This window comes from Pristiophorus japonicus, chromosome 8 (assembly GCF_044704955.1).
Source record: "Pristiophorus japonicus isolate sPriJap1 chromosome 8, sPriJap1.hap1, whole genome shotgun sequence".
In the NCBI taxonomy this organism is placed as follows: domain Eukaryota; kingdom Metazoa; phylum Chordata; class Chondrichthyes; family Pristiophoridae; genus Pristiophorus; species Pristiophorus japonicus.
The window spans coordinates 172043627-172060957 of NC_091984.1; the positions used below are offsets into that span (position 1 = coordinate 172043627).

Genomic DNA, 17331 nt, shown 5'->3' on the forward strand with positions numbered 1-17331 from the left:
GTGTTAAAAAAACAAGCCTAAAGGCTTTGTGTCTTAATGCAAGGAGTATCCGCAATAAGGTGGATGAATTAACTGTGCAAATAGATGTTAACAAATATGATGTGATTGGGATTACGGAGACGTGGCTCCAGGATGAGCAGGGCTGGGAACTCAACATCCAGGGGTATTCAACATTCAGGAAGGATAGAATAAAAGGAAAAGGAGGTGGGGTAGCATTGCTGGTTAAGGAGGAGATTAAGGCAATAGTTAGGAAGGACATTAGCTTGGATGATGTGGAATCTATATGGGTAGAGCTGCAGAACACCAAAGGGCAAAAAACGTTAGTGGGAGTTGTGTACAGACCTCTAAACAGTAGTAGTGATGTTGGGGAGGGCATCAAACAGGAAATTAGGGGTGCGTGCAATAAAGGTGCAGCAGTTATAATGGGTGACTTTAATATGCACATAGATTGGGCTAACCAAACTGGAAGCAATACGGTGGAGGAGGATTTTCTGGAGTGCATAAGGGATGGTTTTTTAGACCAATATGTCGAGGAACCAACTAGGGGGGAGGCCATCTTAGACTGGGTGTTATGTAATGAGAGAGGATTAATTAGCAATCTCGTTGTGCGAGGCCCCTTGGGGAAGAGTGACCATAATATGGTGGAATTCTGCATTAGGATGGAGAATGAAACAGTTAATTCAGAGACCATGGTCCAGAACTTAAAGAAGGCTAACTTTGAAGGTATGAGGCGTGAATTGGCTGAGATGGATTGGCGAATGATACTTAAGGGGTTGACTGTGGATGGGCAATGGCAGACATTTAGAGACCGCATGGATGAACTACAACAATTGTACATTCCTGTCTGGCATAGAAATAAAAAAGGGAAGGTGGCTCAACCGTGGCTATCAAGGGAAATCAGGGATAGTATTAAAGCTAAGGAAGTGGCATACAAATTGGCCAGAAATAGCAGCGAACCTGGGGACTGGGAGAAATTTAGAACTCAGCAGAGAAGGACAAAGGGTTTGATTAGGGCAGGGAAAATGGAGTATGAGAAGAAGCTTGCAGGGAACATTAAGACGGATTGCAAAAGTTTCTATAGATATGTAAAGAGAAAAAGGTTAGTAAAGACAAACGTAGGTCCCCTGCAGTCAGAATCAGGGGAAGTCATAACGGGGAACAAAGAAATGGCGGACCAATTGAACAAGTACTTTGGTTCGGTATTCACGAAGGAGGACACGAACAACCTTCCGGTTATAAAAGGGGTCGGGGGGTCTAGTAAGGAGGAGGAACTGAGGGAAATCCTTATTAGCCGGGAAATTGTGTTGGGGAAATTGATGGGATTGAAGGCCGATAAATCCCCAGGGCCTGATGGACTGCATCCCAGAGTACTTAAGGAGGTGGCCTTGGAAATAGTGGATGCGTTGACAGTCATTTTCCAACATTCCATTGACTCTGGATCAGTTCCTATGGAGTGGAGGGTAGCCAATGTAACCCCACTTTTTAAAAAAGGAGGGAGAGAGAAAACAGGGAATTATAGACCGGTCAGCCTGACATCGGTAGTGGGTAAAATGATGGAATCAATTATTAAGGATGTCATAGCAGTGCATTTGGAAAGAGGTGACATGATAGGTCCAAGTCAGCATGGATTTGTGAAAGGGAAATCATGCTTGACAAATCTTCTGGAATTTTTTGAGGATGTTTCCAGTAGAGTGGATAAGGGAGAACCAGTTGATGTGGTATATTTGGACTTTCAGAAGGCGTTCGACAAGGTCCCACACAAGAGATTGATGTGCAAAGTTAGAGCACATGGGATTGGGGGTAGTGTACTGACATGGATTGAGAACTGGTTGTCAGACAGGAAGCAAAGAGTAGGAGTAAATGGGTACTTTTCAGAATGGCAGGCAGTGACTAGTGGGGTACCGCAAGGTTCTGTGCTGGGGCCCCAGCTGTTTACACTGTACATTAATGATTTAGATGAGGGGATTAAATGTAGTATCTCCAAATTTGCGGATGACACTAAGTTGGGTGGCAGTGTGAGCTGCGAGGAGGATGCTGTGAGGCTGCAGAGCGACTTGGATAGGTTAGGTGAGTGGGCAAATGCATGGCAGATGAAGTATAATGTGGATAAATGTGAGGTTATCCACTTTGGTGGTAAAAACAGAGAGACAGACTATTATCTGAATGGTGACAGATTAGGAAAAGGGGAGGTGCAAAGAGACTTGGGTGTCATGGTACATCAGTCATTGAAGGTTGGCATGCAGGTGCAGCAGGCGGTTAAGAAAGCAAATGGCATGTTGGCCTTCATAGCAAGGGGATTTGAGTACAGGGGCAGGGAGGTGTTGCTACAGTTGTACAGGGCATTGGTGAGGCCACACCTGGAGTATTGTGTACAGTTTTGGTCTCCTAACCTGAGGAAGGACATTCTTGCTATTGAGGGAGTGCAGCGAAGGTTCACCAGACTGATTCCCGGGATGGCGGGACTGACCTATCAAGAAAGACTGGATCAACTGGGCTTGTATTCACTGGAGTTCAGAAGAATGAGAGGGGACCTCATAGAAACATATAAAATTCTGACGGGGTTAGACAGGTTAGATGCAGGAAGAATGTTCCCAATGTTGGGGAAGTCCAGAACCAGGGGTCACAGTCTAAGGATAAGGGGTAAGCCATTTAGGACCGAGATGCGGAGGAACTTCTTCACCCAGAGAGTGGTGAAACTGTGGAATTCTCTACCACAGAAAGTTGTTGAGGCCAATTCACTAAATATATTCAAAAAGGAGTTAGATGAGGTCCTTACTGCTAGGGGGATCAAGGGGTATGGCGAGAAAGCAGGAATGGGGTACTGAAGTTGAATGTTCAGCCATGAACTCATTGAATGGCGGTGCAGGCTAGAAGGGCCGAATGGCCTACTCCTGCACCTATTTTCTATGTTTCTATGTTTCTATGTTTCTATGTTTCTATGTTTCTATGTTTCTAACATCACCAGGTGCAACAGCATCACCAGATGCACCAACATCACCAGCATCACCAGGTGCACCAGCATCACCAGATGCACCAACATCACCAGCATCACCAGGTGCACTAACATCACCAGGTGCAGCAACATCACCAGCAGTACCAGGTGCACCAACATCACCAGTTGCACCATCACCAGCAGCATCAACATCACCAGGTGCACCAACAGCACCAGGTGCACCAGCAGCACCAGGTACACCAACATCACCAAGTGCACCAGCACCACCAGGTGCACCAACATCACCAGGTGCACCAACATCACTAGGTGCACCAACATCACCAGCATCAACAGGTGCACCAACATCACTAGGTGCACCAACATCACTAGGTGCACCAACATCACCAGGTGCACCAACATCACTAGGTGCACCAACATCACCAGCATCAACAGGTGCACCAACATCACTAGGTGCACCAACATCACTAGGTGCACCAACATCACCAGCATCAACAGGTGCACCAACATCACCAGGTGCACCAACATCACTAGGTGCACCAACATCACTAGGTGCACCAACATCATCAGCATCAACAGGTGCACCAACATCACTAGGTGCACCAACATCACCAGGTGCACCAACATCACTAGGTGCACCAACATCACCAGCATCAACAGGTGCACCAACATCACCAGGTGCACCAACATCACTAGGTGCACCAACATCACTAGGTGCACGAACATCACCAGCATCACCAGGTGCACCAACATCACTAGATGCACCAACATCACTAGGTGCACCATCACCAGCATCACCAGGTGCACCAACATCACTAGGTGCACCAGCATCACCAGGTGCACCATCACCAGCAGCACCAGCATCATCAGGTGCACCAACATCACCAGGTGCACCAGCATCACCAGGTGCACCAGCATCACCAGGTGCACCAGCAGCACCAGGTGCACCAACATCACCAGGTGCACCAACATCACTAGGTGCACCAGCATCACCAGGTGCACCATCACCAGCAGCACCAGCATCATCAGGTGCACCAACATCACCAGGTGCACCAACATCACCAGGTGCACCAGCATCACCAGGTGCACCAACATCACCAGGTGCACCAACATCACTAGGTGCACCAGCATCACCAGGTGCACCATCACCAGCAGCACCAGCATCACCAGGTGCACCAGCAGCACCAGGTGCACCAACATCACCAGGTGCACCAACATCACCAGGAGCACCAACATCACCAGGTGCACCAACAGCACCAGGTGCACCAGCATCACCAGGTGCACCAGCATCACCAGGAGCACCATCACCAGGTGCACCAGCAGCACCAGGTGCACCAACATCACCAGATGCACCAGCAACACCAACAACAACACCAACCTTCTCCATTATCACCTGATGCTGCCCAGGATACAGGGCATCAGCACCCGACCACATTGCTGTCCAGGACGCCAGTGATGGCCTCATCAAGGACAGATTTACTTAACTTGATGCTGTACCCACTGGCTGCCACATGATGAACCAGGTTGGCACCACCCTACACCAGCACCATAAAGTATTCCTACAATGCCCAAGCCATTCCTTTCACACTCATCACCATTGCGGGGGTACCGTTATGTTTCACCATTCACTGCAACTCACTAAACCACTTCCAAAGGTGCACACAAATCTGTCCAAGAACACAAAGTGTTGAAAATAAAGATTTCAATGTTTGATACCACATTAACAGAAACTTTACATGAACATTGGCTAAAACACCCAAGTGCCAACCCTTGTCTGTGTTTTAGTTGGTATGATTGCACTAGGATGAGGGTGAGTGTGAGGGGTGGCTAGTGAGATGGGGATGTGATAATGTAGGTAGAGAGAGAGGGATGGGTGGAAGTACAAGGTAAGTTTACCTGAGTCAGGACATGCGGGGGTAGGATAGGGAAGGCAGAGTGATGGGGATGTGATAAGTGGCAAGATGAGGTTGCATGTGGCTTTGTGGTAACATTTCATGACCAACTGAGATTATTGAAAGGTTTGTGCCATTGCAGCCTGGTTCCCCCTGACGACATCCCTGCTTGTGCTCTCCTGTGCAATGTGCAACCAGGCTGCGTTGGCCTCCTGGAGAGGTCTCTTCCGCTCATTGGAAGAGAAGAGAATCTCCCTGCGTGCTGTGACTCCCTCCATAAGCATATGGAAGGAGTCATGGGAGAGCCTGGGTGCAGCCATGCACCTTTGTGCATTGTTTGCAGCACCTCCATGCTGTAGAACACTGACAGCACAACTGTCCAAATCCATGTGGACATGGTCCCTTTAAGGAAACCCGCTGATGATCAGCCATGATCTTATTGAATGGTGGAGCAGGTTCAAGGGGCCAAATGGCCTACTCCTGTTCATATTTCTTATGTTCTTAGGTTCTTATGATGTGTTATCAAATTAGGTCATCAGACCAGCTTCCTTTTAATTGGCCGGGAACCTCGCTGACCAGGCATAAGAAGCCCAATCATTATAAGACCACTTGAACAGAGCTGGATGGAGCCTGCAGCGAGCTGGGATGCTGGCCACACCGAACCCACCTTGGCAGGCAAAATCACCGTCATTGTTTCAGGTCGATGGCCTCAAGGCCAGTCTTAACTCCAATTTGCACGAAACTAAGAACTTACACAAAAGAACTGATTCCTGCAATCGGCAGTGCTACTGTAAAGGTCTCCTACGATGGAGCGGTGCACAAGCTACCACTCTGGGTGGTACCAGGCAACGGTCCCACGCTGCTCGGCAGGAGCTGGGAAAGACATCCGAGCGCTATCGCCCGCTGACGACACTTCATGTGCCCAGGTCTTAAACAAATTTCCTTCGCTGTTTGAACCAGGCATCAGAAATTCCAAGGAGCAAAAGTGCAGATCCACCTAATTCCAAGGGCGCGACCCATCCATCACAAGGCGAGAACAGTACTGTACATGATAGAAACATAGAAACATAGAAAATAGGTACAGGAGTAGGCTATTCGGCCCTTCGAGCAAGCACCGCCATTCAATGAGTTCTTGGCTGAACATGCAACTTCAGTACCCCATTCCTGTTTTCTCACCATACCCCTTGATCCCCCTAGTAGTAAGGACTACATCTGGGAAAGGATAGAGATCAAGCTAGACCGGCTACAAAGAAAGGGCATCATTTCACCGATCGAGTTCAGCGAGTGGGCCAGTCGTATTGTCCCAGTTCTCAAGGGAAACGGCACCGTCAGAATCTGTGGCGATTACAAAGTAACTATCAATCATTTCTCCCTTCAGGACCAATACCCACAACCAAAAGCCGACGACCTCTTTGCAATGCTGGCGGGAGGAAAGACGTTCATGAAGCTGGATCTGACTTCAGCCTACATGACGCAGGAACTGGAGGACTCATCAAAGGCCCTCACCTGCGTCAACACGCACAAAGGTCTTTTTGTTTATAACAGATGCCCGTTTGGAATCCGATCAGTGGCAGCGATATTCCAGAGAAACATGGAAAGTTTACTGAAGTCGGTCCCGCACACCGTGGTCTTCCAGGACGACATCTTGGTCACAGGTCGGAACACAGTCGAGCACCGCAGAACCTGGAGGAGGTTCTTAGTCGACTCAACCGCGTGGGGCTCAGGTTAAAACGCTTGAAGTGTGTTTTCCTGGCGCCTGAAGTGGAGTTCCTGGGGAGGAGGATTGCGGCGGACGGCATCAGGCCCACCAATGCGAAGATGGAGGCAATCGAGAATGCACCGAGGTCACAGAACGTGACGGAGCTGCGGTCGTTTCTGGGACTCTTGAACTACTTTGGTAACTTCTTACCGGGTCTCAGCACACTGCTAGAACCACTACATGTCTTACTACGAAAAGGGGGCGAATGGGTTTGGGGCAAAAGCCAAGAAAATGCCTTTGTAAAAGCGAGAAAATTGTTATGCTCAAACAAATTGCTTGTGTTGTATGATCCATGTAAGCATTTGGTACTAGCATGTGATTCATCGTCATATGGCGTCGGGTGTGTATTGCAACAAGCTAATGATTTCGGGAAACTGCAACTGGTTGCTTATGCATCCAGGAGTCGGTCTAAGGCCGAAAGAGCCGACAGCATGATTGAAAAAGAAGCGTTAGCGTGTGTCTATGGGGTAAAGAAAACGCATCAATACCTGTTTGGGCTAAAATTCGAATTGGAAACTGACCATAAGCCACTTATATCCCTGTTTTCCGAGAGTAAAGGGATAAATACCAACGCATCGGCCCGCATCCAGAGATGGGCGCTCATGTTGTCCGCATACAACTACGCCATCCGCCACAGGCCAGGCACAAAAAACTGCGCCGATGCTCTCAGTAGGCTGCCATTGCCCATTACGGGGGTGGAAATGGTGCAGCCCGCAGATCTAGCCATGGTTATGGAAGCATTTGAGAGTGAGTTATCACCCGTCACATCAAAACCTGGACAAGCCAGGACCCCTTATTATCTCTAATCAAAAGCTGTGTGCTTCACGGGAGCTGGTCCAGTGTCCCAGTGGAAATGCAGGAAGAGATAAAGCCGTTCCAGCGGCGCAAAGATGAAATGTCTATACAGGCAGACTGCCTTTTGTGGGGCAATCGAGTAATGTTCCCCAAGAAGGGCAGAGACACCTTCATCAATGACCTCCACAGTATTCACCCAGGCATCGTAATGATGAAAGCGATAGGCAGATCCCACGTGTGGTGGCCTGGTATCGATGCAGACTTAGAGTCCTGCGTTCACAGATGTAATACATGCTCGCAGTTAAGCAACGTACCCAGGGAGGCGCCGCTAAGTTTATGGTCTTGGCCCTCCAAACTGTGGTCTAGGGTACACGTCGACTATGCAGGCCCGTTCTTGTGTAAAATGTTCCTTGTGGTTGTAGACGCATACTCCAAGTGGATTGAATGTGAGATAATGTCGACTAGCACGTCCGCTGCCACTACTGAAAGCCTGCGGGCCATGTTTGCCACTCACGGCTTACCCGATGACCTGGTGAGCGACAACGGGCCATGTTTTACCAGTGCTGAGTTCAAAGAATTCATGACCCATAACGGGATCAAACATCTGCCCCGTTTAAACCAGTGTCCAATGGTCAGGCAGAGAGAGCAGTGCAAACCATCAAGCAAGGCTTGAAGAGGGTAACTGAAGGCTCACTGCAGACTCGCCTATTCCGAGTCCTGCTTAGCTACCGCACGAGACCCCACTCACTCACTGGGATACCACCTGCTGAACTGCTCATGAAAAGAGCACTTAAGACAAGGCTCTCATTAGTTCACCCTGAACATGAACAGGTAGAGAGCAGGCGGCTTCAACAAAGTGCATACCATGATAGCGCAAATGTGTATCGTGAGATTGAAGTCAATGATCCTGTATTTGTATTAAATTATGGACAAGGTCCCAAGTGGCTTCCTGGCACTGTTGTGGCCAAAGAGGGGAGCAGGGTGTTTCGGGTCAAACTTTCAAATGGACTCATTTACCGGAAACACTTGGACCAAATCAAACTCAGATTTACGGAGTATCCTGAGCAACCCACCTTGCACCCCACCTTTTTGATCCCCCAACGTACACACCAGTGGCAACCAGCACCACAGTTGATCACGAAGCAGAACGCATCATCCACAGCAGACGTGCAGGGCCCAACAAATGATTCAACAACATCAGCTTTCACACCGAGACGATCAACCAGGGCAAGAAAGGCCCCAGATCAACTCACATTGTAAATAGTTGCACTATTGACTTTGGGGGGGGAATGTTATATATATGGACTTGTATTTACTCTGTACGGCCACCATAGGGCTCATCCCCCAGAGTCTCAAGGGATCCCATAATCCCTTGGGAGCACAGGTACTTAAGAAGGCTTCACAGGTTGGAGAGACACTCTGGAGACCTGCAATAAAAGACTACGGTCACACTTTACTTTGAGCTCACAGTGTTCAGTCTAACTCTTTTTCCATACTCAACAGAAACAATTTCTGTATGATAACACATTAGGCTGCACAGGAAGTGTGGAGTGTGTGACACAGTGGTAGCGTGCAACAAAAGGAAAGGTATGTGACAAAAGCAGGTGGATACACAAGAATGATGCCATTGTGAGGCTATTACGTTTTGGGATTTTTACTCAAGATAATTATTTGGGTTCAGTGTCGGTGGGGTGAGGTAATGTGGTTCATTTCTCCACAGAAAGACTAATTACTGTTGAGGTAGGGTAGCAGCTGGGGAATTTAAATTCAGTTAATTAAATAAATCTGGAATAAAAAGCTAGTATCAGTAATGGTGACCATGAAACTACCAGATTGTCATAAAAACCCATCTGGTTCACTAATGTCCTTTAGGGAAGGAAATCTGCCGCCCTTACTTGGCCTATGTGACTTCAGACCCACAGCAAGGTGGTTGGCTCCTAACTGCCCTCTGAAATGGCCGAGCAAGCCGCTCAATGATAATTAGGGATGGGCAATAAATGCCGGCCTTGCTAGCGACGCCCACACCTCATGAATTCATTTTTTTATAATTACAGAGCAATACCGATAGTCATGGGCAAGTCCATGGCCAGGTTTACTCTGTGCTCCTGATCGTAAGACAGTTAGTGGCTCCAGTAAAGAAATCAAAAGGAAGGGGGAGAAATGGAAACTGAAGATAAAAAGAAAAAGCAAACAAGGATTCTGTGCTTGGTATGAGTAATACAGCCAATCATAGCACAGACTTTCAACAAAGCATGCTGGCAATGACCTTTAGACCCTGGCAACAATATCCACATCTTGTTAGCTATTCTGTCAAGATTGAGTTTTTTGATGAGGTAACCGAGAGGGTGGATGAGAGCAGTACAGTTGGTGTTGTGTATATGGACATTGAAAAGGAATTTGATAATGTACCACATAATAGGCTTGTTAGCAAAATTGAAGTCCATGGGATAAAAGGAGTAGCAAAAGTATAGATGCAAAATTGGCTAAGGGATAGAAAACAGAGAGTTGTGGTGAATGGCTATTTTTTGGACTGGAGGGAGGTATACATTGGAGTTCCCCAGGTTTCCGGACTTGGACCACTGCTGCTTTTGACATATATTCATGATTTTGACTTGGGGCAAGAGGGTACAATTTCAAAATTTGCAGATGACACGAAACCTAAAGTGTTGTAAACAGTGAGGAAGATAGTAAGTATAGACTTCAAACATACATAGACAGGTTGGTGGAATGGGCGGACACATGGCAGATTAAATTCAATGCAGAGATGTGTGAGGTGCTGCACTTTGGTAGGAAGAATGAGGAGAAACAATACACACTAAATGGTACCATTTTAAAGCGGGTACAAGAACAGTGGGGGTGTTTGTGGACAAATGTTTGAAGGTGGCACGACAGGTTAACAAAGCATATGGGATCCTGGGCTTTATAAATAAAGGCATAGAATACAAAAGCCAGGAAGTTAGACTTAACCTATATAAAACACAAGTTTGGCCACAGCTAAAGTATGGTGTCCAATTCTGGGCACCATACTTTAGGAAGGATGTGAAGGCTTTGGAGAGGGTTCAGAAGAGATTTACATGAATGATTCCAGGGATGAGGGATTTCAGTTACGTGGATAGACTGGAGAAACTGGGGTTGTTCACCTTGGAGCAGAGAAGGCTAAGAGGAGATTTGATAGCGGTGTTTAAAATCATGAAGGGTTTAGATAGAGTAAGTAAATAAAAATGTTCCAATGGTTGAAGGGTCGATAACCTGAGGGCACAGATTTAAGGTGATTGGGAAAAGAACTGGAGGTGATACGAGGAAAAGCTTTTTTATGCAACTTGTGGTTAGGATTTGGAATGCAATGCCTGATAGGGTGATGGATGCAAATTCAATAGTAGCCTTCAAAAACAAATTGGATAAATACTTGAAGGAGAAAAAATGAAGGGATATGAGGAGGAAGTGGGAGAGTGGGACTAACTGGATTGCTCTTCAAAAGAGGCAGCCAGACTTGATGGGTGAAATGTGCTGTATTATTCTAGGACTCTAGGATTGAACAAGAATCAAGCAGTGGGCCTGAGAAAATCAGCTGTAGTGTAATTCCAGCAACGCTTTTGAATTGAAAGTCTACAGTAAGTGCCCATAATCATTGACCTTTCATTGCCTTTTTGCTGAGTGAACATAACATAGTTGATGATTAGTGCCTTTCTTCGGTGAGTAAGGGAAGGGAAATAATGCCAGTGATACTTGTAGCTTCCTGGGTCAGAGCATGTAAGAAGTGTGGAGTCTCTGCAGCATTCTCCCAGATTAACAACGTGATGACACAATGAGAGAGAGAGAGGGAGAGAAACTAGGGGGAGAGAGGGAGGGAGAGGGACTGGGGGGAGAGGGAGAGAGAGAGGGGGACTGGGAGGAGAGAGGGAGAGAGAACGAGAGAGACTGGGGGGAGAGAGGGAGAGAGAGCAAGAGAGAGAGACTGGGGGGAGAGAGGGAGGAAGAGAGAGAGAGACTGGGGGGAGAGAGGGGGGGAGAGACAGAGACTGGGGGGAGAGATGGAGGGAGAGAGACTGGAGGGAGAGAGAGAGACTGGGGGGAGAGAGGGAGAGAGAGAGCGACAGGGGCGGGGGGAGAGAGGGAGAGACTGGAGGGAGAGAGAGAGACTGGGGGGAGAGAGGGAGAGAGAGAGACTGGGGGGAATGGGAGAGAGAAAGAGAGGCTGGGGGGAGGGAGGAGAGAGAGAGAGAGGAGAGAGAGAGAGACTTGGGGGACGGGAGAGGGAGAGAAAGAGAGAGAGAGAGATTGGGAGGGAAGGAGGGAAAGAGACAGTGGGGGGTGAGAGAGAGCGAGAGAGATTGGAGAGGGAGCGAGGGGGGGGGAAGAGAGAGAGAGAGAGACTGGGGGGAAGGAGGGAGGGAGAGAGAGAGAGAGAGAGACTGGGGTTGTCATCATCATCATAGGCAGTCCCTCAGAATCGAGGAAGACTTGCTCCCACTCCCAAGGTGAGTTCTTTGATGGCTGAACAATCCGTTACGAGAGCCACAGACCCTGTTACAGGTGGGACAGACATTCATCGGGGGAAGGGGTCGGTGGGGCTGGTTTGCCGGGCTCTCCTACCGCTGCCTGCGCCTGGCCTCTTCATGCTCCTTGCGTTGAGACTCAAAGAGCTCAACACCCTCCCGGATGGACTTTCTCCACCTCCGGCGGACTGCGGTCAGGGTCTCCCAGGTGTCAGTGGTGATGTCGCACTTTACCAGGGAGGCTTTGAGGGTGTCCTTGTAACGTTTCCGCTGTCCTCCTTTGGCTCGTTTACCATGAAGGAGCTCCGCATAAAGCATTTGCTTAGGGAGTCTCATATCTGGCATGCGAACTATGTGGCCTGCCCAGCGAAGCTGATCGAATGTGGTCAGTGCTTCAATACTGGGGATGTTAGCCTGGTCGAGGACACTGATGTTGGTGCGCCTGTCCTCCCAGGAGATTTGCAGGATCTTGCAGAGACATCGTTGGTGATATATCTCCAGTGACTTGAGGTGCCTTCGATACATCGTCCATGCCTCAGACCCATACAGCCGGGCGGGTATTACTACAGCCTTGTAGACCATGAGTTTGGTGGTAGATTTGAGGGCCTGGTCTTCAAACACTCTATTGCGCAGGCGGCCGAAGGCTGCACAGGCGCACTGGAGGCGATGCTGAATCTTCGCATCAATGTCTGCCTTTGTTGATAAGAGGCTCCCGCGATATGGGAAATGGTCCATGTTGTCCAGGGCCGCGCCATGGATCTTGATGATTGGAGGGCAGTGCTGTGCGGCGGTGACAGGCTGGTGAAGGACCTTTGTCTTACGGATGTTAAGCGTAAGGCCCATGCTTTCATATGCCTCAGTGAATACATTGACTATATCCTGAAGTTTAGCCTCTGAAAGTGCACAGACGCAGGCGTCGTCCACATACTGCAGCTCAATGACAGAGGTTGGAGTGATCTTGGACCTGGCCTGGAGGCGGCGTAGGTTAAACAGCTTCCCACTGGTTCTGTAGTTTAATTCTACTCCAGCGGGGAGCTTGTTGATTGTGAGGTGGAGCATGGCGGCGAGGAAGATTGAGAAGAGAGTTGGGGCGATGACGCAGCCCTGTTTGACCCCGGTCCGGACATGGATTGGGTCTGTAATGGATCCGTTGGTAAGGATCACGGCCTGCATGTCATCGTGAAGCAGGCGAAGGATGTTTACAAACTTTTGGGTGCATCTGAAACGGAGGAGGACGCTCCATAGACCCTCACGGTTGACAGTGTCAAAGGCCTTTGTGAGATCGAAAAAGGCCATGTATAAGGGCTGGCGCTGCTCCCTGCATTTTTCCTGCAACTGGCGCGCTGCAAAGATCATGTCAGTTGAGCCCCATAGGGGACGAAATCCGCATTGTGATTCCAGGAGGAGCTCCTCGGCCACAGGGAGAAGACGATTGAGGAGAACTCGAGTGACAACTTTCCCAGTGGCTGAAAGCAGGGAGATTCCCCTGTAGTTGCCGCAGTCGGACTTGTCCCCCTTTTTAAAAATGGTCACAATCACTGCATCTCTGAGATCTCCCAGCATGCTCTCCTCCCTCCAAATGAGAGAGATGAGGTCATGTATCTGCGCCAACAGCGCCTCTCCACCATATTTTAGCGCCTCAGCAGGGATTCCATCCACACCCGTAGCCTTGTTATTCTTAAGCTGTTTTATGGCCTTACCAACCTCGTGCAACATTGGAGTTTCACTGAGTTGGTGACGGGTGGCATGCTGCGGGATGGAATCGAGAACACTTGAGTCAACGGCAGAGTCTTGATTGAGGAGATCTTCAAAGTGCTCCTTCCATCGGGCCCTGACAGCCTCGGTGTCCTTGATGAGTGTTTCTCCATTCTTGGCCAAGAGAGGGGAGGGGCCTTGGGAGTTTGGATCGTAGGTGGCCTTGAAGTAGGTGCAGTGAAGAATCGACGCATATCGTGGCTGTCGGCCAGTTGTTGTATCTCCTGTGCTTTCTCCATCCACCACCTATTCTTTAGGTCCCGAGTTTTTTTTGTACCTGAGCCTTGAGCCGTCTGTAATGTTGTTTTGCAGCTCCCGAGTTGGGCTGTTGCTTGAGCTCAGAAATACTTTGCGCTTGCGATCTATTAGTTCTTCGATCTCCTGATCATTTTCATCAAACCAGTCCTGATGTTTTCTGGTTGAGTGACCAAGTGTCTCTTCACAGGCACTGGTTATAGAGGCTTGAAGGACAGACCAAGCACTATGGGGATTCAGCATCTTGGGGTCATCAAGGCATGCCAGATTGGCTGTCCGCTTCTGTCCCCGGCCGAATGAACTCTGCACCGACTGCTTCTGTCCCCAGCCGAAGGGACTCTGCACCGGCTTGGACCAAAGGGTCTCTGCTGATGTTTCTGCATCGTCTTCACATCACAAAGAGCGGCTCCGGCTCGGTACAGCGCAGCATCTTCCAGCCAGCCACCCGGCCCAGGAGAAGCGCTCGGTCCACAGCCACCCAGCTCGGGAGGAGCACTGGATTCGGAGGGCGTCTGACCGGCCGAGGGGACTCCGGGACGACCTGCCAAAGGGACTCGAGGACATGGGGCCGGCTGAAGGGACTCCAAGGTCGGCGTACAATCCACCAAAGGGACTCCGAGGCCGGCGCCGACCCGGCTGAAGGGACCGAGGTGTGGCGTCGTCTCATACTCCCAACCAACTTTTAATTCATTTTTTAACTTTTAGCCAACTTTTAAACTCATTAAACAATTTAGGATAACTTTTAAAACTTACATTTTAGACTCTCAACCGAAATACTTTTAAACATCTATTATTAACCTACATCGTTGGTTCAATGGTGAAATGGTGAGCACTCTGGACTTTGAATTTAGAGATCCGAGTTCAAATCTTGGTAAAAGCTGAATTTTGTTTTTAACCAATAAGGGAATTAAGGGTTACGGGGAGCGGGCGGGTAAGTGGAGCTGAGTCCACGGCCAGATCAGCCATGATCTTATTGAATGGCAGAGCAGGCTCGAGGGGCTAGATGGCCTACTCCTGTTCCTAATTCTTATGTTCTTACTTATGTTCTTATCTGAGACATTGGCCTGGTCGAGAATTTCCTCCGAGCTGCTCCCATTCTGTTGCCGTAACTTTGCTGAAGTGCGATGGAAAACCCGTTCACACACATCGACTCCTACTTCGTCTCGTTGGCACTGTCTGAGTCGTGGACCTTGCAGACGAAGTCCCTCCTGTTGATCATTTTAACGAAACGCTACTGACACTAACTTTTTCACTACCATTGTTGACAGGAAAAATTTCATCGTTTTGTTACTACAATTCCTGCTTTATGCATCAGGATTTTCCTAAACAAATGATGCCCATTGGTGCAATGGATATTTCAGTTCCAACCGAGTCGTCGCTGGTCTTCTCTTCTACTGTCTTTCTTTGCTGGTGTCCTGTACCTGGTATCACCCCTTCACCCAGGTGACGGAGGCGAACTTGCAGGCGGTGGTGTTCCCATGCACCTGCTGTCCTTGTCCTTCTAGGTGGTAGTGGTCGCGGGTTTGGGAGGTACAGGTACTGTCGAAAAAGCCTTGCCGAGTTGCTGCATGGACTGCTTCATTATCTGAGGAGTTGCGAATGACACTGAACACTGTGCAATCATCAGCGAACATCTCCACTTCTGACCTTATGATGGCGGGAAGGTCATTGATGAAGCAGCTGAAGATGGCTGGGCCCAGGGCGCTGCCCTGAGGAACTCCTGCAGCGATATCCTGGGACTGAGTAACAAAACTACCATGCTGCATTGCCTTTTAAATTAACATGTGCTTTTTAAACTGGCTACTGACCCAGATATCTTAGAAACTGAAATTCTTGTGAATGTGCTGATTCTTGTTAGACATTTAGATATAACTATTATATATGAGATGGAAGCCTTAGATTGACTAATCAGGCTCAAAACAAATAAACTCCTCAGGAATAGGATGCATTTATCCCAGAGTGTTCAAAGAGACAAGGGAAGAGATTTATGAGGCACTGACAGTCATTTTGAGGGAGTCAATGGACACTTGGAAGTTAGAAATAGACTGGAAACAGGATAATGTGGAGCCCATATTAACAAAATGGTGACAAAACAGATGCAGCCAACTATAGACGCGTTAGTCTCACTTCCATTTCATGTAAAATAAAGGATTTGATGATCAGGAGTAAACCTGAGGATTATCGGTACAGCAATAGCCCAGCTGAAAGCAGTCAGCATGGATTGAGAAGATCCTGCCTGACCAACCTGCTCAGCTTCTGTTGCAGGTGACAACTGACGTAGACTGTGGGAAGCCCTATGATGTGATGTATCTTAACTTCTAAAAGGCTTTTGATCAAGATCCACATGAAAGGTTATTAACTAAACTCAAATCTGTGGGAATTCAAGGTAAACCCTGGGAATGGCTGGAGGGTAGGAAGCAGCTAGTACTCATTAGGATATTTAAAACTTTATTCATTCACGGATTCGACAATGGTAATGCCACTGAATGTCATGGGAACGTGGTTAGACTTTCTCTTGTTAGAGATGGTCATTGCCTGGCACTTGTGTGGCATGAATGTTATTTGCCATTTATCAGCTCAAGCCTGACTGTTGTCCAGTTCATGCTGCATGCGGGCATGGACTGCTTCAGTATCTGAGGAGTTGCGAATGGCACTGAACACTGTGCAGTCATCAGCGAACATCCCATTACTAGGCCAGCAGCCTGGCACCCAAGAGGGTGTGCCAGGCTGCCTGTTAGCGGCCCGGCTGTACTCGCGGCTATAATTGTTAGCCCGACCTGGCAGTCGGCTGACAAAAAAAATAACATGGCGGCCGCAGCAGTGCGCCCTCCCCTTTAAGGGGCAATTTCGGCCCCTTATTATCCAAGCAGTGCGTACCCTCCTTACTCTTCCCCACCAAAATGTAACACCTCACACTTATCTATATTGAAATTCCATGATTGGTGGTGAAATAAGTAAGGATGTACCTAAAGGAGACCAACAAAGTCAACAGGATGTTGAACTGCAATCGCCAAAACATAAAAGAAAGAAAAGACTTGTATTTCTTTTGCGCTTTTCACAACCTCAGAATGTCCCAAAGCACTTTGCAGACAATTAAATACTTTGGAAATGTCACTGTTGTAATATGGAAAACATGACAGCCAATTTGCACACAGCATGCTCCCACAAACAGCAATGAGATAATGACCAGGTAATCTGTTTTTTTAGTGATGTTGGTTGAGGGGTAATTGTTGGCCAGGACACCAGGACATACTCCCCATCTCTTCCAATCGCTAGTGTCAGGGCTCTGGGTTATGAGGAGAGACTGGAGAGACCTGGTTTGTTTGAGCCACCCGTTGCGTTTTGCCCAGGTGCGGCGCTGCTAACCGCTCCCGCTAAATTCCGCGGGAGTTTAGTGGCGGTGGTCATCGGTAGCGACCTGCTCCGCTG

General features: G+C 48.5%; 2 protein-coding genes across 2 annotated transcripts in view; one reads left to right on the forward strand and one right to left on the reverse strand.

The window, feature by feature from the left end:
- rsph14 (radial spoke head 14 homolog) overlaps window positions 1-17331 on the forward strand; it is a 1169762-nt gene that overhangs the window by 945965 nt on the left and 206466 nt on the right. The gene's annotated exons all lie outside the window — the stretch shown is intronic.
- Window positions 3837-4337, reverse strand: LOC139268351 (putative cuticle collagen 91; the record flags this gene model as incomplete). The annotated part of the gene is made up of 2 exons (XM_070886427.1): window positions 4167-4337; window positions 3837-3887 (listed from the first exon to the last, which is right to left on the reverse strand). Coding segments are annotated over exons 1-2 (222 nt in total), but the record flags the coding sequence as incomplete, so codon positions are not given.